The 24,649-nt window shown below is 40.4% G+C and overlaps 1 protein-coding gene across 1 annotated transcript in view; it reads left to right on the top strand.

The window, feature by feature from the left end:
- The window catches only part of LOC133577041 (ryanodine receptor 2-like), a 194,230-nt gene that overhangs the window by 113,500 nt on the left and 56,081 nt on the right, over positions 1–24,649 (top strand). Inside the window, exons 61-75 of the mRNA XM_061930583.2 lie at positions 65–141; positions 3,448–3,569; positions 3,701–3,750; positions 3,821–3,881; positions 7,511–7,758; positions 8,266–8,347; positions 12,235–12,347; positions 12,413–12,721; positions 13,993–14,224; positions 18,425–18,512; positions 18,894–18,977; positions 19,257–19,418; positions 21,963–22,025; positions 22,723–22,797; positions 24,180–24,292. Of these exons, the coding sequence (XP_061786567.1) occupies positions 65–141; positions 3,448–3,569; positions 3,701–3,750; positions 3,821–3,881; positions 7,511–7,758; positions 8,266–8,347; positions 12,235–12,347; positions 12,413–12,721; positions 13,993–14,224; positions 18,425–18,512; positions 18,894–18,977; positions 19,257–19,418; positions 21,963–22,025; positions 22,723–22,797; positions 24,180–24,292 (1,879 nt within the window). The remainder of the gene's footprint in view (positions 1–64; positions 142–3,447; positions 3,570–3,700; positions 3,751–3,820; positions 3,882–7,510; positions 7,759–8,265; positions 8,348–12,234; positions 12,348–12,412; positions 12,722–13,992; positions 14,225–18,424; positions 18,513–18,893; positions 18,978–19,256; positions 19,419–21,962; positions 22,026–22,722; positions 22,798–24,179; positions 24,293–24,649) is intronic.

Genomic DNA, 24,649 nt, shown 5'->3' with positions numbered 1-24,649 from the left:
TGTTGTTTGAAATAGGAATTTTCTTGAACGTGTGTATACATACCAACATTTCTTTTCCCCACAGAGGTGATGCAAGCCAGAGGACAGACTTCCAAAGGAGAGGGAGCGTCACACCAGCAACCTGTCCACTTCTTCCTGAAGGTTTGATTTTTACCATCTAACAGGAAATTTTTATTTTCTATGCAGAGCCTGGAGTTAGGATTCAAAATGATGCCATCGAATTAGTTTTGTTAAACGGTTGCTAAAAGTAACGCCTTCCCTGAAAAATCCTTTGTGGCTGCGTAATTTATTTAGCCGCTTAAGAAATCCATGTGGGCGTGTCCATTGCCTTCATGACATCCATTAAAGCTTCCCACGCCGTTCTGCCTCGGAGCAGGCTGCTCCTTCAGCCAATCACAGACCAACAAACTACACCCTGGTCTGCTCTGGTAGGGTGTAGTTTGTTGGTCTCTGATTGGCTGAACGAGCAGACCTGGGTGTAGTTTGTTGTTCAGTGATTGGCTGGCGACCAGACCAGGGTGTAGTTTGTTGGTCTGTGATTGGCTAACGAGCAGACCATGGTGTAGTTTGTTGGTCTGTGACTGGCTAAACAAACTACAACCTGGTCTGGTTGCCAGCCAATCACAGACCAACAAACTACACCCTGGTCTGGTCGCCAGCCATTCACTGAACAACAAATTACACCCAGGTCTGCTTGTTCAGCCAATCAGAGACCAACAAACTACACCCTGGTCTGTTCCTTCAGCCAATCACAGACCAACAAACTACACCCTGGTCTGGTCGCCAGCCAATCACTGAACAACAAACTACACCCTGGTCTGCTTGTTCAGCCAATCACAGACCAACAAACTACACCCTGGTCTGGATCAGATGTTAATCATAATTATTGTTCTTCGTGAACACTTGTAGTTTGAACAGTCTCTTAAACTGGATCATATTGCTGCTTTGTTGGATTATTTACTTCATCCATTCAATAATTGAATTCCACATACTGATATGTTAAAGGTTTTAAGTGTTGTACGCACATACAAATGTTTTCAATGAGATTGTCCTCCAAGTTTATATTTATGAGAAGAATTGTTGTACATTCTTGGCGAGCAGGTTATAGTTTGCATCATTTTACATGTTTGCAAATGCACTAAATTGTTGAATTTCAATATTTGCGATTGAATAAATAAAGTGTTTATGTGTTCTCTTGTCCAACATTATGTATTATTATAACTGATCTTTTTTGTAACACAGTTAGTGAATGAAGCACACATTTGTAGTTATTGCCCATATTTCTGCACAATAAATCAGATATAATACAGAGTAAATATGTAGTTGTTTCTATAATAATAACAATAATCAGATATGTAACAGTATTGAGCAGTAGAGAGTAAATATGTAGTTGTTTCTATAATAATAATAATAATAAGTCAGATATGTAACAGTAGCGAGCAGTAGAGAGTAAATATGTCGTTGTTTATATAATAATAACAATAAGTTAGATATGTAACACTAGTGAACAGTAGACAATATGAATTCCCCCCCGAAATAGACGTGGTAGTGGTTTTAGGTTTGTTTTCTAACAAGTTTCAGCACATTTTGGAACTTCCACTTTTATTTTCCAAATGTGGGCGGATGTGCTTCATCCTGCTGGCGTCACCTACAGAAGCCTTCATCCTGGGTCAACAATATGTTCTGGAATGATCCAATATGTCTGGCAGATGCAGATTGTAGCAACTCAACTAAAGAAGCCTGCTCACATCTGCAAATGAGGAGGAAAGTACGGAGCTCGCCACTCATATTGGGACGGACCAAGCGTGAGGAGTGTCATTTGCAGCCATCATTTCAATGATTGTGGCTTCAAAGAGGTTTAGATGGGAAACAATTTAAAGGTTCAAGGCAAATACAATCCCGAAAATCAGGAGCACCCTCGAGGGGAGAAAGACCGAGTCAGAACCTGCGGAAAAACGGAGAAAGAAGAGCAGATCCGGCGATCAAAAATGAGAGAATAATGAAATAAGCTGCTAGTATTCTCTTTTGTGTCCTCTTCTACTGATGTTTTCCTCTAGATGCTTGAGGAAATGCGACAAGAGAATGAGGAAACAGGCTATGGCGTCTGTAAAAGAGGAAATGTTGATTCTTTTATATTTCTTTTTAGCTAATTATGTTAGCCATATCAGTTTTGAAGTAATCATGGACCAGGGCTACAAAAACAAAATAATATCCATACCCACATTGTCTACGCGGGGGAATGGGCTCCAGTTCTGGAGATGACATCACACCATGAGGGGGCCACATAGGGTCCCAACTTGGTTATCTACACATTACTCCAAATGTGAATCATCTGGATGTATTCTTACTAACATGTAACTATAATGTTACATTCTTACTAACATGTAACTATAATGTTACATTCTTACTAACATGTAACTATAATGTTACATTCTTACTAACATGTAACTATAATGTTACATTCTTACTAACATGTAACTTTCATGTTACATTCTTACTAACATGTAACTATAATGTTACATTCTTACTAACATGTAACTATAATGTTACATTCTTACTAACATGTAACTTTCATGTTACATTCTTACTAACATGTAACTTTCATGTTACATTCTTACTAACATGTAACTATAATGTTACATTCTTACTAACATGTAACTATAATGTTACATTATTACTAACATGTAACTATAATGTTACATTCTTACTAACATGTAACTATAATGTTACATTCTTACTAACATGTAACTATAATGTTACATTCTTACTAACATGTAACTATAATGTTACATTCTTACTAACATGTAACTATAATGTTACATTCTTACTAACATGTAACTAAAATGATTGTGCAAACAAAGCAACACAATGTTTTGTTGTCCAATGATCCCTGAAACTAATCATCTCTTTTGGAATGTGACACTTGATTGGTGATTGGTGTCAACCTCGCGCCAACCTATCTCTCTGACCTCCTTCAGCCTTACTGCCCCACCCGATCCTTAAGATCAGCCGATCAGCTGCTGTTGACGGTCCCTGACACAAGGCTGAAGCTTAGAGGTGACAGAGCTTTCGCCGTTGCTGCTCCCAAGCTCTGGAACGACCTACCCCTGAGTGTTAGACAAGCCTCCTCTCTTCCTGTTTTTAAATCTCTCTTAAAAACATACTTTTATTCCATGGCTTTTAACACTGAGTGATATCCATCCTGCAATGGCGCCCCATAATACACCTGCTGTGAACCTGTTTTTATGTTTTTATGTTTTTATTTATTCTATTTTAATTATTTATTTTTTATCGTGTTCTGTTTGTGCTGTGTTGTGTTTGCTCGGTACTCGTTTTATCTTTTAACCTGTTCATTGTACAGCACTTTGGCTACCCCTGTGGTCAATTTTAAATGTGCTTTATAAATAAAGTTGATTTGATTTGATTTGATTTGTTGTCTTTTCACAGGTGCTCCTTCCTCTTTTGGAAGAGTATGTGAAAAGCCAGCGACGTTATTTCCTGTCGGTGTCTCTCTACTCGGACACAAAGGGAAGCAGTGCCTCCAGAAAGGAGAAAGAAATGATTGTAAGGTATGTGTCACGTCATGTCCATCATGTCCACACACTTCATTCATTTATTCATGCAAGTTGTTGTGGGAAATGTTTGCATTGAATAATCAATTTCATTTGATCATTTCACTTGTCTTTCTTCTCACATCCAGCCTCTTTTGTAAGATTGCAGCTCTCGTAAGACACCGACTCTTTGTCGTTGGTAAGCACAACAGATGTTTGGATTTCTGCATTCAGTTTTGATATCATCGCTTTTTTCCATTTTCTTGCAGGAAATGAAAGCTCAGTGGTCACAAGCTGCCTCCAGGTGTTGGCCCGAGCGTTGGATGGCAGGTATTTCTTGTCACTTTCTACTTGATTCTGTCGCTCTCTCACGAGTGCCTCATAACCCACCTGAGGGCCAGATTGGCGGGTTCATTGATCGGCCTAAAACACTCTGGAAGTCATAATACCAAGAGGCATTACCTCTGAATGGTGATTGCTAATGATTGACAGTTTGACAGTTGGTCTGCTTCAAACATAAACAGAAGGGCTCATCCCTTAAATTGCATTGGTTATATTACTTTTGTATTATTAAGGCTGCTCTCACACTTAAACAATATAAGTCAAGATCATTGGTAATAGCTCTGTTTTTGACTGGGGATTTTCATTCTGATCACTCCACCACTAGCAACATTATTTTTTTGTCCTATCCAGCTTCTCAGGCAAATCATATAGTAGATGTAGATGATCATATAGTAGATGTAGATGATCATATAGTAGATGTAGATGATCATATAGTAGATGTAGATGATCATATAGTAGATGTAGATGATCATATAGTAGATGTAGATGATCATATAGTAGATGTAGATGATCATATAGTAGATGTAGATGATCATATAGTAGATGTAGATGATCATATAGTAGATGTAGATGATCATATAGTTGATGTAGATGATCATATAGTAGATGTAGATGATCATATAGTAGATGTAGATGATCATATAGTAGATGTAGATGATCATATAGTAGATGTAGATGATCATATAGTAGATGTAGATGATCATATAGTAGATGTAGATGATCATATAGTAGATGTAGATGATCATATAGTTGATGTAGATGATCATATAGTAGATGTAGATGATCATATAGTAGATGTAGATGATCATATAGTAGATGTAGATGATCATATAGTAGATGTAGATGATCATATAGTAGATGTAGATGATCATATAGTAGATGTAGATGATCATATAGTAGATGTAGATGATCATATAGTAGATGTAGATGATCATATAGTAGATGTAGATGATCATATAGTAGATGTAGATGATCATATAGTAGATGTAGATGATCATATAGTAGATGTAGATGATCATATAGTAGATGTAGATGATCATATAGTTGATGTAGATGATCATATAGTAGATGTAGATGATCATATAGTAGATGTAGATGATCATATAGTAGGTGTAGATGATCATATAGTAGATGTAGATGATCATATAGTAGATGTAGATGATCATATAGTAGATGTAGATGATCATATAGTAGGTGTAGATGATCATATAGTAGATGTAGATGATCATATAGTAGATGTAGATGATCATATAGTAGATGTAGATGATCATATAGTAGATGTAGATGATCATATAGTTGATGCATTAACATTAATATATGTTTGATGAAACGTGATTATGTGCATGAGTGTACGTATGCATATGTACTTGTATATGTACAGAATGTGTATATGTGTTTGTACAGTGAATGTGCGTGTGGGTGTATGAACTTTGAGTATGTAAATATGTACTGTATTTGTGTATGTATGTGGGAGCGTAGGTACCTATGTATGTATGTATGTATGTATGTATGTATGTATGTACGTATGTATGTGAGTATATGTGAATTTGTATGGACAATATATTCGACTCCCAGAGTGTGTGGGAGCCAGAGCACGGCCCCAGCCTCCCCGAGAGCCCAACCCTCAAACAGTAGGTGTGGTGCCCAGGGAACCAGGGACCACCGCCCCCGCACAGCCAAGCCGGACAGCGACAGGAACCCCAGAGCCCGGCCCAGCGCCTCGCCCACAAGGGCCAGCAGCAGGCCGCAGACAGACGCACCCGGTAGAGGACAAGGCACGAGAAAAGCAGGGGACAGCCAGATCCCAAGCCAGCGAGAGACCACACCTCACACGGGCAGAGAGGCGGGACGCCCCGCCCGGGGGGCCCGGAGACCCCCCGCAACCGGACGGGAATACCGCCCCACCCCACCGGCAACCGGGCCCCCACGAGACCACCCCCCCCACCCCCGGAGAGCGCGGCGAGGCCAGCCCCCGGCCACCCCACCCAAGTCGACCGCCGCAGGACCACCCAGCACGGGGCCACGGGAACCACCCACCCCACCCGCAGGAACCCCAACGATGGAGATGGAACAACCAGCAACCGCCCCGCCGAGCTCCCCCCCTGAGGGAGGGGGAAAAAACTAAAACTAGCAACATTTAACAAAACAAATCCACACATTTTTTTATGCTAGCATGTCCGCTAGCAAGAGCACAGCTAATTGATCATACTCCCCACTTTTTCCACTTGAACAAATAATCCTTGCAAAGATTGGATGGTGTTGGAATGGCCACGCCAGGGTCGGCTTCAGCTCGGATGTTGATTATCTGATGCACAGGTGCCCAAAATGGGGCCCGTGGGCCAAATTTAGTCCGCCGAGTCATTTCGTTTGACCCGCTAAAGAGTGGCTTCAGTTGTCTTGTGTTCCGACACGTGACTACTTCCTGGATATACTAGTACCGCTGTACCATACAACCCTAGTTCTAACTTCTATCTGTCAGTAGACTTGCTATGGAAGGGCTAGAAAGTACAAGATGACTGATGTAAATAAAAAAGTGCATTTGAAAGAGACAGTCAGAAAGTGGCTTTAAGAAGAGGCTGTAAAAGAATTGTGAGCAAAGAAGCACCATGACATGTTTTGTAGACCACTAGGAAGTGTTCTACATGGACAAAGACTAATCACAAGTATAAATCAAGTCTTTTTGTCCTCAACAGGACATTAACCAAGTCCACTAGGGAGTGTTCTACATGGACAAAGACTAATCACAAGTAGAAATCAAGTCTTGTTGTCCTCAACAGGACATTAACCAAGTCCACTAGGGAGTGTTCTACATGGACAAAGACTAATCACAAGTATACATGAAGTCTTTTTGTCCTCAACAGGACATTAACCAAGTCCACTAGGGAGTGTTCTACATGGACAAAGACTAATCACAAGTATAAATCAAGTCTTTTTGTCCTCAACAGGACATTAACCAAGTCCACTAGGGAGTGTTCTACATGGACAAAGACTAATCACAAGTAGAAATCAAGTCTTTTTGACCTCAACAGGACATTAACCAAGTCCACTAGGGAGTGTTCTACATGGACAAAGACTAATCACAAGTATAAATCAAGTCTTTTTGTCCTCAACAGGACATTAACCAAGTCCACTAGGAAGTGTTCTACATGGACAAAGACTAATCACAAGTATAAATCAAGTCTTTTTGTCCTCAACAGGACATTAACCAAGTCCACTAGGGAGTGTTCTACATGGACAAAGACTAATCACAAGTATAAATCAAGTCTTTTTGTCCTCAACAGGGCATTAACCAAGTCCACTAGGAAGTGTTCTACATGGACAAAGACTAATCAGAAGTATAAATCAAGTCTTTTTGTCCTCAACAGGACATTAACCAAGTCCACTAGGGAGTGTTCTACATGGACAAAGACTAATCACAAGTATAAATCAAGTCTTTTTGTCCTCAACAGGGCATTAACCAAGTCCACTAGGAAGTGTTCTACATGGACAAAGACTAATCAGAAGTATAAATCAAGTCTTTTTGTCCTCAACAGGACATTAACCAAGTCCACTAGGGAGTGTTCTACATGGACAAAGACTAATCACAAGTATAAATCAAGTCTTTTTGTCCTCAACAGGACATTAACCAAGTCCGCCCCAGAGTCCATCCGGGCGTCGCTGCATTCTTTCTTGGAGGCGGCTGCGTCCGATCTGGAGACGACGGTGGAGAACCTGTCTGTCCCATCACTCTCGCTGCCTCAGTGTCGCAGTCACCTGACCAGAAGTGTTGCCAAGGTCCTCGGCTTCACCACCTCCGTCCTGCTGCCCACTCTCACCTCCCTCTTCCACCATCTTGCCACTCAAAACCACGGGCTTGACCTCCTGGGTAAGGAAAACATTCAGTTGAGTCATCTGCAAAGCTGTTGAATAGCACAGCAGCAGCATTTGCTTTGCATGCTAAGTTAGGATGTCCAGTCATGGCTGCAGAGCAGCAGTCTCATTGACTAACACTGTGACCTTCCAGGGTTCATCTATTAGGATGTCCAGTCATGGCTGCAGAGCAGCAGTCTCATTGACTAACACTGTGACCTTCCAGGGTTCATCTATTAGGATGTCCAATCATGGCTGCAGAGCAGCAGCCATCTCATTGACTAACACTGTGACCTTCCAGGGTTCATCTATTAGGATGTCCAGTCATGGCTGCAGAGCAGCAGTCTCATTGACTAACACTGTGACCTTCCAGGGTTCATCTATTTGCTGCATCAGCAGCTTTTTCTCCCTGATTGTCTACTCTCTCCTGTTCCTCTGAATGTCCTGATTGAAGTGTCAGTCTATGTTTCAGCAGGTGTCCTGTTACAGGATGTGAGGATTGAAGTGTCAGTGTGTGTTTCAGCAGGTGGTGTGCAGGTGTCCTGTTACAGGATCCTCAACAGCCTCTACACGCTGGGCACCAGCAGCAGCATCTACATGGAGGGGTAATGCCTTGCTCAGGAGCACATACATGCTTCCAAATGACTGTTCATGATGATGGTTTAGTTCAGGGGTTCTTAACCTTTTACACCTCGAGGTCCTCCTGTGGGTCATGGAGGTCCTCCTGTGGGTCATGGAGGTGCTCTTATGGGTCATGGATGTCCTCCTGTGGGTCATGGAGGTCCTCCTGTGGGTCATGGAGGTCCTCCTGTGGGTCATGGAGGTCCTCCTGTGGGTCATGGAGGTGCTCTTATGGGTCATGGATGTCCTCCTGTGGGTCATGGAGGTCCTCCTGTGGGTCATGGAGGTCCTCTTATGGGTCATGGAGGTCCTCCTGTGGGTCATGGAGGTCCTCTTATGGGTCATGGAGGTCCTCCTGTGGGTCATAGAGGTCCTCCTGTGGGTCATGGAGGTCCTCCTGTGGGTCATGGAGGTCCTCTTATGGGTCATGGAGGTCCTCCTGTGGGTCATGGAGGTCCTCTTATGGGTCATGGAGGTCCTCCTGTGGGTCATGGAGGTCCTCCTGTGGGTCATGGAGGTCCTCCTGTGGGTCATGGAGGTGCTCTTATGGGTCATGGAGGTCCTCCTGTGGGTCATGGAGGTGCTCTTATGGGTCATGGAGGTCCTCCTGTGGGTCATGGAGGTGCTCTTATGGGTCATGGAGGTCCTCCTGTGGGTCATGGAGATCCTCCTGTGGGTCATGGAGGTCCTCCTGTGGGTCATGGAGGTCCTCCTGTGGGTCATGGAGGTGCTCTTATGGGTCATGGAGGTCCTCCTGTGGGTCATGGAGGTGCTCTTATGGGTCATGGAGGTCCTCCTGTGGGTCATGGAGGTGCTCTTATGGGTCATGGAGGTCCTCCTGTGGGTCATGGAGATCCTCCTGTGGGTCATGGAGGTCCTCCTGTGGGTCATGGAGGTCCTCCTGTGGGTCATGGAGGTGCTCTTATGGGTCATGGAGGTCCTCCTGTGGGTCATGGAGGTCCTCCTGTGGGTCATGGAGGTCCTCCTGTGGGTCATGGAGGTCCTCCTGTGGGTCATGGAGGTGCTCTTATGGGTCATGGAGGTCCTCCTGTGGGTCATGGAGGTCCTCCTGTGGGTCATGGAGGTCCTCCTGTGGGTCATGGAGGTCCTCCTGTGGGTCATGGAGGTCCTCCTGTGGGTCATGGAGGTCCTCTTATGGGTCACTTCCACCATTCAATGACTGTTTCCAGGGAGTGAGCCTTCAATTTGCTCTCTTTTGAATTTTTGATTTTGTGCGATCCATTTAAATCCAGTATGTTGCTGTCTGTCACAGTACATCCATGTCTCACTGCACACATCCTGTCTGTCTGTCACAGTACATCCATGTCTCACTGCACACATCCTGTCTGTCACAGTACATCCATGTCTCACTGCACACATCCTGTCTGTCTGTCACAGTACATCCATGTCTCACTGCACACACAATGCACATATAAATATATTTCAAAGTCCAACAAGTAGCCACCAAATAACTACTGAGATTTGACCCCCCCGCCCTCACATGTGACTTTAAATATTCAACCTTTTTTCAGACAGGGGCTATTTATTGTCTGTGAAAAAGTTAAAATTCATACTTTTTTTTGGAGAAAATCAAGCTAAATGTTTAGCTGGCAGAGTGATCTTCAAACTGTGATACGTTAATCAATGAAATATTCCAACACAGTGTTGCTGTTCAAACTGTCTTACAATAATGAATATACTTGTTGAATAAAACCTTTGCATCATTTTAGTGACTATTTAGGCCTACTACGCTACTGTATTTGAGTGTTGTTTTTGCTTTTCTGAGGTGGTACTTGGTCACCAAAGTTTGAGAACCACTGAGCTAAGATAAGTTTTAGCACAATTTACATATAAATCATAACATTTATGACAGATTTAGATGATTATATTTCATGGCAAAGTCTAATTTTAGCCTTAAATATTTAACTTTTAGCATGCAACAAAAGGAAATATTTTCATGTTTTAAGGGAGTTAAAAATAAAATGTACACGTTATTAAATATACAATCAAATCAATATGCAGAACAAATGTAAATGTTGTTGTTCATTTCCTGGGAACACAGAAGGCATGGAGTCCTTTCTTACGCTCCAGCATTTGAATTTCACAATGACTTGTGAATTTGATTGAGGCTTGAATAAATGAGGTGAATTTGATTGAGGGTTGAATAAATGAGGTGAATTTGATTGAGGCTTGAATAAATGACGTGAATTTGATTGAGGGTTGAATAAATGAGGTGAATTTGATTGAGGGTTGAATAAATGACGTGAATTTGATTGAGGGTTGAATAAATGAAGTGAATTTGATTGAGGGTTAAATAAATGACGTGAATTTGATTGAGGTTTGAATAAATGACGTGAATTTGATTGAGGGTTGAATAAATGAAGTGAATTTGATTGAGGGTTGAATAAATGAGGTGAATTTGATTGAGGGTTGAATAAATGAAGTGAATTTGATTGAGGGTTAAATAAATGACGTGAATTTGATTGAGGTTTGAATAAATGACGTGAATTTGATTGAGGGTTGAATAAATGAAGTGAATTTGATTGAGGGTTGAATAAATGACGTGAATTTGATTGAGGATGAATAAATGATGTGAATTTGATTGAGGCTTGAATAAATGACGTGAATTTTATTGAGGGTTGAATAAATGAAGTGAATTTGATTGAGGATTGAATAAATGACGTGAATTAGATTGAGGTTTGAATAAATGACGTGAATTTGATTGAGGGTTGAATAAATGACGTGAATTTGATTGAGGATTGAATAAATGAAGTGAATTTGATTGAGGAATGAATAAATGACGTGAATTTGATTGAGGGTTGAATAAATGAAGTGAATTTGATTGAGGAATGAATAAATGACGTGAATTTGATTGAGGGTTGAATAAATTAAGTGAATTTGATTGAGGGTTGAATAAATGAAGTGAATTTGATTGAGGGTTGAATAAATGACGTGAATTTGATTGAGGGTTGAATAAATGACGTGAATTTGATTGAGGAATGAATAAATGACGTGAATTTGATTGAGGGTTGAATAAATTAAGTGAATTTGATTGAGGGTTGAATAAATGAAGTGAATTTGATTGAGGGTTGAATAAATGACGTGAATTTGATTGAGGGTTGAATAAATGAAGTGAATTTGATTGAGGAATGAATAAATGACGTGAATTTGATTGAGGGTTGAATAAATGAAGTGAATTTGATTGAGGATTGAATAAATGACGTGAATTTGATTGAGGATTGAATAAATTAAGTGAATTTGATTGAGGGTTGAATAAATGATGTGAATTTGATTGAGGGTTGAATAAATGACGTGAATTTGATTGAGGGTTGAATAAATGATGTGAATTTGATTGAGGGTTAAATAAATGAAGTGATTTTGATTGAGAGTTGACTAAATGAAGTGAATTTGATTGAGGGTCGAATAAATGACGTGAATTTGATTGAGGGTTGAATAAATGACGTGAATTTGATTGAGGTTTGAATAAATGACGTGAATTTGATTGAGGGTCGAATAAATGACGTGAATTTGATTGAGGATGGAATAAATGACGTGAATTTGATTGAGGGTTGAATAAATGACGTGAATTTGATTGAGGGTTGAATAAATGACGTGAATTTGATTGAGGGTTGAATAAATGACGTGAATTTGATTGAGGGTTGAATAAATGAAGTGAATTTGATTGAGGGTTGAATAAATGAAGTGAATTTGATTGAGGTTGAATAAATGACGTGAATTTGATTGAGGGTTGAATAAATGAAGTGAATTTGATTGAGGGTTGAATAAATGACGTGAATTTGATTGATGATTGAATAAATGAGGTGAATTTGATTGAGAGTTGACTAAATGAAGTGAGCATGTTTCCCCTCAGCCAGCGGCCATCAGCGGGCGCCTGCCTGGCAGCGCTGAGCGGATCTTTTCCCGTGTGTTTCCTGGAGCCGTCCATCAATCCCAACAACACCATGGCCGCCCCCGAAAGAGACGGTAAACTAGTCACACTTTTTCACAAGCATTTCTTTTCCTCTTGACTTGTCCTCTTGTCCTGCTAGATTGGGACCTGGAAGACATGTGCCCCCTTCTCCCTTCTCTGGAGCAGGCCATGGCACAGGTGGAGGAGCTGGCAGACGCCGGCGCCGCCGCCCAGCAGGGCCTCTACGCCCACGTCACTGACGTCATCCTGCCCATGCTGTGTGCCTACGTGGCCCGCTGGGGGCGCTGGTGGCCCCGGGGCCAAGCGGACAAGCCAGTGTGCACCTCCGTCACGCCTCAGCATGCCAGCGACCTCCTCGCTCGCATCCTCCGAATCCTCCACAACCACCTGGGTGCCAGCCACGGTGACTGGATGAAACAGCTAGCAGGTACTCACACACACATGTAACTTAGGATGACTGGATGAAACAGGTCTCACACACACTTGTATAAGATGTATCATTAGATGTTTCTCAAGTCTAAGTATATGTTGTGAAGTCTATGTATATGTTGTCAAGTCTATGTATATGTTGTCAAGTCTAAGTATATGTTGTCAAGTCTAAGTATATGTTGTCAAGTCTAAGTATATGTTGTGAAGTCTAAGTATATGTTCTCAAGTCTAGTCTAAGTATATGTTGTGAAGTCTAAGTATATGTTCTCAAGTCTAGTCTAAGTATATGTTGTCAAGTCTATGTATATGTTGTCAAGTCTAAGTATATGTTGTCAAGTCTAAGTATATGTTGTCAAGTCTAAGTATATGTTGTCAAGTCTAAGTATATGTTCTCAAGTCTAGTCTAAGTATATGTTGTCAAGTCTATGTATATGTTGTCAAGTCTAAGTATATGTTGTCAAGTCTAAGTATATGTTGTCAAGTCTAAGTATATGTTGTCAAGTCTAAGTATATGTTGTCAAGTCTAAGTATATGTTGTCAAGTCTAAGTATATGTTGTCAAGTCTAAGTATATGTTGTCAAGTCTAAGTATATGTTGTCAAGTCTAAGTATATGTTGTCAAGTCTATGTATATGTTGTCAAGTCTAAGTATTTGTTGTCAAGTCTAAGTATTTGTTGTCAAGTCTAAGTATATGTTGTCAAGTCTAAGTATATGTTGTCAAGTCTAAGTATATGTTGTCAAGTCTAAGTATATGTTGTCAAGTCTAAGTATATGTTGTCAAGTCTAAGTATATGTTGTCAAGTCTAAGTATATGTTGTCAAGTCTAAGTATATGTTGTCAAGTCTATGTATATGTTGTCAAGTCTAAGTATATGTTGTCAAGTCTAAGTATATGTTGTCAAGTCTAAGTATATGTTGTCAAGTCTATGTATATGTTGTCAAGTCTAAGTATTTGTTGTCAAGTCTAAGTATTTGTTGTCAAGTCTAAGTATATGTTGTCAAGTCTAAGTATATGTTGTCAAGTCTAAGTATATGTTGTCAAGTCTAAGTATATGTTGTCAAGTCTATGTATATGTTGTCAAGTCTAAGTATATGTTGTCAAGTCTATGTATATGTTGTCAAGTCTAAGTATATGTTGTCAAGTCTAAGTATATGTTGTCAAGTCTAAGTATATGTTGTCAAGTCTATGTATATGTTGTCAAGTCTAAGTATTTGTTGTCAAGTCTAAGTATATGTTGTCAAGTCTATGTATATGTTGTGTATATGTCAGTTTGTTGCCAGCCTCTCATCTGCAAAGGGCGAGCTGAGCTGCTGAAGAGCCACTTCCTTCCTGTGATGGAGAAGTTGAGGAAGAGGGCAGAGCAGGTGTTGATGGAGGAGGAGAGCATGAAGGCAGAAGGTGTGTCTGAAGCCGAGTTACAGATCCAGGAGAAGTTTACAGTGCTGGTGCGAGACCTCTACGCCTTCTATCCCCTCCTCATCCCCTTCGTAGACTTCCATGGGTAAGATTTGCTTCCATGCAAGTTAAAAATGCACATTTGAAGATGCATCATCTTATTACAGAATGTGGGGATAGATTGATTGATGATTGATTGATAGATTGATTGGCAACACTAAATTGGCCCTCGTGTGTGAATGTGAGTGTGAGCGACCCCCCAAAAGAAGGGACAAGCGGTAGAAAATGGATGGATGGATGTCTGTCCAAAGTGCGGCCATTTCACGTCTCAGACACTAAAACTAAATAGAACTGGACCAAATCTAAAACTAAAACTAAATAGAACTGGACCAAATCTAAAACTAAATGGCATCTGTAAAGCAAAATGTCAGCAAAGTGTTTGATGGTTTCTGTGCGTCCTGTCATGATGAACATGTCTACACACTTCTTGAAACATTTTACTTTTGAAGTGTGCTTAAGCCCTTAAAAGGTTTTGGCTGGGGGAATTATAATATTAGTAAATAAGAACATGTATATCTCAAGATGGGATGAGAATCAGCACCTCCAAGTCCGAGTCCATGGTTCTCGCCCGGAAAAGGGTGGAGTGCCATCTCCGGATTGGGGAGGAGATCTTGCCCCAAGTGGAGGAGTTCAAGTACCTCGGAGTCTTATTCACCAGTGAGGGAAGAGTGGATGGTGAGATCGACAGGCGGATCGGTGCGGCGTCTTCAGTAATGCGGACGCTGTATCGATCCGTTGTGGTGAAGAAGGAGCTGAGCCGGAAGGCTAAGCTCTCAATTTACGGGTCGATCTACGTTCCCATCCTCACCTATGGTCATGAGCTTTGGGTTATGACCGAAAGGACAAGATCACGGGTACAAGCGGCCCAAATGAGTTTCCTCCGCCGGGTGGCGGGGCTCTCCCTTAGAGATAGGGTGAGAAGCTCTGTCATCCGGGGGGAGCTCAAAGTAAAGCCGCTGCTCCTCCACATCGAGAGGAGCCAGATGAGGTGGTTCGGGCATCTGGTCAGGATGCCACCCGGACACCTCCCTAGGGAGGTGTTTAGGGCACGTCCGACCAGTAGGAGGCCACGGGGAAGACCCAGGACACGTTGGGAAGACTATGTCTCCCGGCTGGCCTGGGAACGCCTCGGGATCCCCCGGGAGGAGCTGGACGAAGTGGCTGGGGAGAGGAAAGTCTGGGCTTCCCTGCTTAGGCTGCTGCCCCCGCGACCCAACCTCGGATAAGCGGAAGAAGATGGATGGATGGATGGATATATCTCAAGATGTTCAGATTAGCTCGCTCGCAGTCCTTGAGGTGAAGGCTAATTAGCTTTTAGCGTAACGTTAGCTCACTGTGCGGTGTGTGTGTGTGTGCGTGTGTGTGTTACGGACAGCTAAGCCCTATCTGTCTGAGAGAAAGACAAGCATTATTGACCTACAGTTAACAACTAAGTTATTTCACTTGACCTTTTTCTGTGTTGAAGCAGCAAAACAGGACATTATGTTAAATGAAGAGTTTATGTCTCTGATAGTTGATATAATAATCTAAGTGCATCATTAGGACATGAACTCCATGGTGTTCAGGGATGAATAGTCTCTCCTATTGCTATTGTACTATTTTTTTCAGCTATAGCTACATGAATCATTAGTAATGTAGCAGCCTAGTTTTGAATGGCAGGGTCCCTGCTATCACATGTTGATAAAAATATAACATTTACATAATAAAAATCAACTACAGGCTTCCCAAATGCTGTAATAAATTAAGCATGACGAGTTGAGCATATGTCAGCATGTAGCCCCACTTTTAACTCTTTTTTTTTTTACAAGGTTAATACAGTTCGCTTCTCTTTTTTCCGCTCAATTTATCTGCTTTCTTTTGTATTTCAAGTTATCATGACATATATGCAGAGGTGGGTAGTAACGCGCTACATTTACTCCGTTACATCTACTTGAGTAACTTTTGGGATAAATTGTACTTCTAAGAGTAGTTTTAATGCAACATACTTTTACTTTTACTTGAGTATATTTATAGAGAAGAAACGCTACTTTTACTCCGCTACTTTTATCTACATTCAGCTCGCTACTAATTTTTATCGATCTGTTAATGCACGCTTTGTTTGTTTTGGTCTGTCAGACAGACCTTCATAGTGCCTGCGTTTCAACAAATACAGTCACTGGTGACGTTTACTCTGTTCCACCAATCAGATGCAGTCACTGGTGACGTTGGACCAATCAAACAGAGCAAGGGGTCACATGACCTGACTTAAACAAGTTGAAAAACTTATTGGGGTGTTACCGGAATTTATACTGTACTGTGCAATCTACTAATAAAAGTTTCAATCAATCAATCAAAAGTGTGAAGGAAAAAAGACCCTTTTTTATTTCAACCGTACATCCCGTCAAAAGCCTAAATAAAGACTGACTGCACAGTTCCTGTCTTCACAATAAAAGTGCCGCTCCATCGCGCCTGCGCTTTCAAAACAAGAGTCTCCGAAAGCCAGCGCAAACAAGCTAGCAAACTAAGGAGTTTGCCGCCGATGTATTTCTTGAAAAGTGTATAAAAACGAATATGGAAGCTGGACAAATAAGAAGCCAAAAACCAACCACTTTCATGTGGTATTAGACCGAAAGGAGGAACTTTTTTTCTCCTCCATTTGAAAACGTGGACGTTATCATCACTACTGTCTGATTCCAATCAATGCAAGTCATCAGAATCAGGTAATACACCAACTTATATTCTTGTCTTCATGAAAGAAAGGAATCTATATGTGTTAAACATGCATGTATATTCATTAAAACACCTTTAACATGTAAACAAAAACGGCAAAATAAATAAATATAAATTATATACTGTATATATATATGTGTGTGTATGTATATATATATATATATATATATATATATATATATATATATATATATGTTTATGTATATATATATAAATGTGTGTATATATATATATATATATATATATGTGTGTGTGTATATATATATATATATATATGTGTGTATATATATATGTATATATATATATATATATATTTATATATATATATGTGTGTATATATATATATGTGTGTATGTATATATATATATATATATATATATATATATATATATATATATATATATATATATATATATATATGTGTGTGTGTGTATATATATATATATATGATATGTGTGTGTATGTTACTCATCAGTTACTCAGTACTTGAGTAGTTTTTTCACAACATACTTTTTACTTTTACTCAAGTAAATATTTGGGTGACTACTCCTTACTTTTACTTGAGTAATACATCTCTAAAGTAACAGTACTCTTACTTGAGTACAATTTCTGGCTACTCTACCCACCTCTGCATATATGTATTGTTGCATTTGAACAACGGTATTGTTGATAATGGAGTTAAATTATTGTTATTATTCATTATCAATAGTGATATTTCTATTGGTATTTGTATTGATCCATTTGTAGTGTAATAATGCTCATTGTCATTTCTGTATTATTATTTTTTTCACTAACTGCTTCTCTGCTATTACGTTTACAATCATATTTGTACATGTCATATTTGCTGATGTTGTTCTGCTGTTGTTGTTATTGTTGTTGTTGTTGTTGTTGTTGTCTCTCTGTCTAATCCCCCTCTTGTCCCCACAATTTCCCCCTCTGTCTTCTTTTTTTCTCTCTTTCTATCCCCTCCTGCTCCGGCCCGGCTGCACTAAATGATAATATAAATACATTTAATAAAGTCAAATACAAATAAGGCAACAAGAGAAGTATCCCACACTTCTCTTGTCTAAAGTCAATGTGTAGATGTAGATGTAGATCATCTACATCTACATCTACATCTACTATATTAGTAGCTGGACAGGACGACAACAAAAAAGAAAGTTTTTTCCTTTGTGAAGTTTCAAAGCAAAAGTGAAGCAAACAAGATTTGTTGAATGTTTGATGCTAATAAATATTCATGTTACATTCAAATATCTCTTTTGCAAATTGGGGGACTTTTAAACTTGCTTGAGATTGTCTTTTTGGATGAAATGTGTGTTTTGAAGGTACACCGTACAAAAATGTGTGTTTTGAAGGTACACCGTACAAAAATGTGTGTTTTGAAGGTACACCGTACAAAAATGTGTGTTTTGAAGGTACACTGTACAAAAATGTGTGTTTTGAAGGTACACTGTACAAAAATGTGTGTTTTGAAGGTACACTATACAAAAAGGGATGTTGACCTTGTCAGATGGAAATTGTCTGTCTCTGATTTTAGGTCCAGTTGGCAGCAGGAGAGAAGTCCTGATGCTGAGCAGATGTTCAGCATGGTGGCCCAGGTCTTTACCTTCTGGGCCAAATCTCACGTGAGGCTTTTCTCTTGTCACTCTCAAAGTGGGCGGACATTCAGGACTCATGCATATCTCATTCAGGACTCATGCATATCTCATTCAGGACTCATGCGTATCTCATTCAGGACTCATGCATATCTCATTCAGGACTCATGCATATCTCATTCAGGACTCATGCATATCTCATTCAGGACTCATGCATATCTCATTCAGGACTCATGCATATCTCATTCAGGACTCATGCATATCTCATTCAGGACTCATGCATATCTCATTCAGGACTCATGCATATCTCATTCAGGACTCATGCATATCTCATTCAGGACTCATGCGTATCTCATTCAGGACTCATGCATATCTCATTCAGGACTCATGCATATCTCGCTCACACCACAGAATTTCAAGTGGGAGGAGCAGAACTACGTGGTCCAAAACCAGATCAACAATTTGGCTTTCTTGGCCAACAACAACATGGCAAAGGTGAGCTGCTGTGCACCTGCACACCTGATGGCTGAAGCTCTCATGTCATGTGATCATGTTCTCATGTCATGTGATCATGTTCTCATGTCATGTGATCATGTTCTCAGCTCATGTCATGTGATCATGTTCTCAGCTCATGTCATGTGATCATGTTCTCATGTCATGTGATCATGTTCTCAGCTCATGTCATGTGATCATGTTCTCAGCTCATGTCATGTGATCATGTTCTCATGTCATGTGATCATGTTCTCATGTCATGTGATGTGATCATGTTCTCAGCTGGACTACGAGGAGAGGGCGATGAAGAAGAAGGGTGATGGTTATTCGGTGCACACCTCCCTCATTGTGGCGTGCGTGAAAAGGCTCCTCCCCGTGGGACTCCGGCTTTGTTTACCCGGCGACCTCAGCCTCATCTTGTTGGCTAAAAGTGGTTTTGCTCAGGTTGGTAGAACATGGACTGGATTCTGTTTGGAAAAGTGACTGCCAATTCATTTGGAATGGATGGTGATAGAAACAAAGTAGCATTGTAGGACAGCCTCCATTGGAACAAAGTAACATTGTAGGACAGCCTCCATTGGAACAAAGTAGCATTGTAGGACAGCCTCCATTGGAACAAAGTAGCATTGTAGGACAGCCTCCATTGGAACAAAGTAACATTGTAGGACAGCCTCCATTGGAACAAAGTAGCATTGTAGGACAGCCTCCATTGGAACAAAGTAGCATTGTAGGACAGCCTCCATTGGAACAAAGTAACATTGTAGGACAGCCTCCATTGGAACAAAGTAGCATTGTAGGACAGTCTCCATTGGAACAAAGTAGCATTGTAGGACAGCCTCCATTGGAACAAAGTAACATTGTAGGACAGCCTCCATTGGAACAAAGTAACATTGTAGGACAGCCTCCATTGGAACAAAGTAGCATTGTAGGACAGCCTCCATTGGAACAAAGTAGCATTGTAGGACAGCCTCCATTGGAACAAAGTAGCATTGTAGGACAGCCTCCATTGGAACAAAGTAGCATTGTAGGACAGCCTCCATTGGAACAAAGTAACATTGTAGGACAGCCTCCATTGGAACAAAGTAGCATTGTAGGACAGCCTCCATTGGAACAAAGTAGCATTGTAGGACAGCCTCCATTGGAACAAAGTAACATTGTAGGACAGCCTCCATTGGAACAAAGTAGCATTGTAGGACAGCCTCCATTGGAACAAAGTAGCATTGTAGGACAGCCTCCATTGGAACAAAGTAACATTGTAGGACAGCCTCCATTGGAACAAAGTAACATTGTAGGACAGCCTCCATTGGAACAAAGTAACATTGTAGGACAGCCTCCATTGGAACAAAGTAGCATTGTAGGACAGCCTCCATTGGAACAAAGTAGCATTGTAGGACAGCCTCCATTGGAACAAAGTAGCATTGTAGGACAGCCTCCATTGGAACAAAGTAGCATTGTAGGACAGCCTCCATTGGAACAAAGTAGCATTGTAGGACAGCCTCCATTGGAACAAAGTAGCATTGTAGGACAGCCTCCATTGGAACAAAGTAGCATTGTAGGACAGCCTCCATTGGAACAAAGTAACATTGTAGGACAGCCTCCATTGGAACAAAGTAGCATTGTAGGACAGCCTCCATTGGAACAAAGTAACATTGTAGGACAGCCTCCATTGGAACAAAGTAACATTGTAGGACAGCCTCCATTGGAACAAAGTAGCATTGTAGGACAGCCTCCATTGGAACAAAGTAGCATTGTAGGACAGCCTCCATTGGAACAAAGTAACATTGTAGGACAGCCTCCATTGGAACAAAGTAGCATTGTAGGACAGCCTCCATTGGAACAAAGTAGCATTGTAGGACAGCCTCCATTGGAACAAAGTAGCATTGTAGGACAGCCTCCATTGGAACAAAGTAACATTGTAGGACAGCCTGCATTGGAACAAAGTAACATTGTAGGACAGCCTCCATTGGAACAAAGTAGCATTGTAGGACAGCCTCCATTGGAACAAAGTAGCATTGTAGGACAGCCTCCATTGGAACAAAGTAACATTGTAGGACAGCCTGCATTGGAACAAAGTAACATTGTAGGACAGCCTCCATTGGAACAAGGTAACATTGTAGGACAGCCTGCATTGGAACAAAGTAGCATTGTAGGACAGCCTCCATTGGAACAAAGTAACATTGTAGGACAGCCTCCATTGGAACAAAGTAGCATTGTAGGACAGCCTCCATTGGAACAAAGTAGCATTGTAGGACAGCCTCCATTGGAACAAAGTAACATTGTAGGACAGCCTCCATTGGAACAAAGTAACATTGTAGGACAGCCTCCATTGGAACAAAGTAGCATTGTAGGACAGCCTCCATTGGAACAAAGTAACATTGTAGGACAGCCTCCATTGGAACAAAGTAGCATTGTAGGACAGCCTCCATTGGAACAAAGTAGCATTGTAGGACAGCCTCCATTGGAACAAAGTAACATTGTAGGACAGCCTCCATTGGAACAAAGTAACATTGTAGGACAGCCTCCATTGGAACAAAGTAGCATTGTAGGACAGCCTCCATTGGAACAAAGTAACATTGTAGGACAGCCTCCATTGGAACAAAGTAACATTGTAGGACAGCCTCCATTGGAACAAAGTAACATTGTAGGACAGCCTCCATTGGAACAAAGTAGCATTGTAGGACAGCCTCCATTGGAACAAAGTAACATTGTAGGACAGCCTCCATTGGAACAAAGTAACATTGTAGGACAGCCTCCATTGGAACGCTGTTGACTGAAAGTCATTGAAGTCAATGAGAAAGGACACCTTTAATGATGTCCTCTGCACACCACCACCTCAAAGGGTTAAGTTTATATATGTGGTGTATTTGTATGTGTACCATTAATATGTGGTGTATATATATGTGTACTCTTCTATATGTGGTGTATTTGTATGTGTACTCTTCTATATGTGGTGTATTTGTGTGACTTTGTTTGAACTTTATTCCACAGAAGAACACTGAAGATGAGATTCGAGATCGTGTGTGTGAATCCCTTTTACACTCTGGTGGCCAAGTATGTTCTGTTATATTACACATCTATATTTGTTGTTGTTATATTACACTGCTACACATATTTGAAGCCCAATCAGTCAGAAAGTTTGGACACCCCTGTTTTGGATTGTTTTAAAATAGTTGTCCTGTGTTGACATAATTCACTAACTAGAAGCAAAATCACTAAGTTATTCAGCGATCAGGACATTTCAAGTCAAAAATACCGGCGATAGTAGCCCTCTATTTACTTGGTATCAATACCAAAATTCCTGGTATCGCCCACCTCTACTCACAAAGTCCACTTGCCCTTTGACCGCATGTTTTCCCGCATCCTGCTGCCATCCTGCTACCATCCTGCTATCATCCTGCTGCCATCTTGCTACCATCTTGCTGCCATCTTGCTGCCATCTTGCTACCATCTTGCTGCCATCTTGCTGCCATCTTGCTACCATCTTGCTACCATCTTGCTACCATCCTGCTGTGCACTGCCAGCCTTAGTAGCGTTTCATTGAAGCAACTGGAGTGTTATTCGTTAGCCTGTAAAATGTGTGAAAGCGTGACTGGAATTGAACACATCACAATCCTACAGAGACTTCATGTACATTCATCCATGACTTTATCTTTCCCCTTCATTAATCCAGCAGCATATTAAAAAGTCTTTTTCAGTGGATCAAATTGCAGAAACTTGCAATAAAGTAAACATTGCTTCCATCCTGCAGCAAGAGATCTTTAACTCAGACGACACAAGCCACAAGATCCTTGGAGTTGCTCGAGTCCTCTATCACCTTGATCAGGTAAACACCATTCTCTTGTCAATACATGAGAGTTTATCAAGTGCTAACTGTACATGTATTCATGGTATATGACATGGTAAATGACATTCTCTTGTCAATACATGAGAGTTTATCAAGTGGTAACTGTACATGTATTCATGGTATATGACATGAATTGAGTTGACGAAAGAGCTTTTCTCCTCCACTGCTTATAATTCATGTTGGTGACATCTTCTTGCTGTGACAGCAACAAGGCCACTTCCTAAAAGCAACGTAGAGTACTCGCTAGCGGCTAACGTCCCTCCACGGTGGGAGTCGCTGTCCCCACCTCTATAGTGACACATAAACTAAATGAGCTATAATAAACTATATTAGCTCTGCTTCTTCCTACTTCTTTTCAGACATGTTGTAGTGAGAAAGTGGAAATATGTGATGTAATAAACTTCAATCATAACCACTTGGGTCTCCATTCAACACCATGATGGTGATATCATATTTGGCCCTTGTGATAAAACAGGTTACAGGTTGAAAAGCTCCTCTTGACTGCTGACGTATGACATATATGTGCAGTGTTGGCCTAAAAATTGTCTTTAAAAACATGTTTTATAAAGATTTTATTTATTAAAAATCACAGAATGTTAATCAGTTGAATAAAATAAATTGGAGCAACCCCAACTCAAACCCGATGCCAGCTTTAGAATACTTATACATAAATATAAATATATTTAATATAATATTTATATGTATAAATATAAATGTGTATAAAATAAATATACATTTACAAAGCAATTGAGAAGGAAAGAAAATAAACCAAAAACATATAAAAGCAAATAATAATAAAAATATCGTTAAAATTGTAAAAGAATCAACTTCTTCAAAAATGATGACTTGATACAAAATCTGAATATATAACATTCGCAATTTGAATGTCAATACATATTTTTGAGGACTCACACTACACACAATTTAATTATTTTATGATTTAATTAAATCATTGATTAAGTGTTGAAATAAATAATTGCATTAAATACATAGACACATTTAATAATAAGTGTATGGAATTAATTCCAATTGTATGAGTTAGTGACACATTTAGGTCATTATTTCAAGATGTATTTATTTATTGACATTTTGGCCATTTGACCCTCCGTACATTCGACCTTGCCGCTGATGTACGCCAACAGACAAGCGGATACCACACAATCTGTGCGCCGCAATTATTTGGTAAAGATGAGGAACGTAAATATTAATGCTGCACTTCAGCCAATAAAAATAGAATACCTTTAATAATTCACAATTGTAGCTGGCCAATGAGCAATTGTAGCTGGCCAATGAGCAATTGTAGCTGGCCAATGAGCAATTGTGATGCTATTACTGAGGTGTGTGTTTGCTTGTGTGTGCAGGTGGAACATCCTCATAGACATAAAAAGACTTCATGGCACAAAGTGTTGACCAAGCAGAGGAAGCAGGCAGTTGTGGCTTGCCTAAGAATGGCCCCGCTATACAACCTGCCCAGGTACTCCACACACACACACACACACACACACACACACACACACACACACACACACACACACACACACACACACACACACACACACACACACACACACACACACACATCACCATTATACAACCTGCCCAGGTACATTGATTGCTAACATTAGCTGCATTGCTAGCCACCAAGAAGGAGCCATTTTTATGTTAGAAAGTGAAAAAAAACAAAAAACTTTTGTCTTCTTGTCACTTATGATTGTGAATGATAGGCAGAATGTAAAAAAAACAAAGGTGCAGTTCCCCTTTAACAATAAGCTCTTAATAATAATAATACCTGGGATTTATATAACGCTTTTCTAAGTACCCAAAGTCGCTT

The sequence above is a fragment of the Nerophis lumbriciformis genome, linkage group LG02 (genome assembly GCF_033978685.3).
Source record: "Nerophis lumbriciformis linkage group LG02, RoL_Nlum_v2.1, whole genome shotgun sequence".
Taxonomy (NCBI): Eukaryota; Metazoa; Chordata; class Actinopteri; order Syngnathiformes; family Syngnathidae; genus Nerophis; species Nerophis lumbriciformis.
This window is presented reverse-complemented; position numbering and strand designations above follow the sequence as displayed.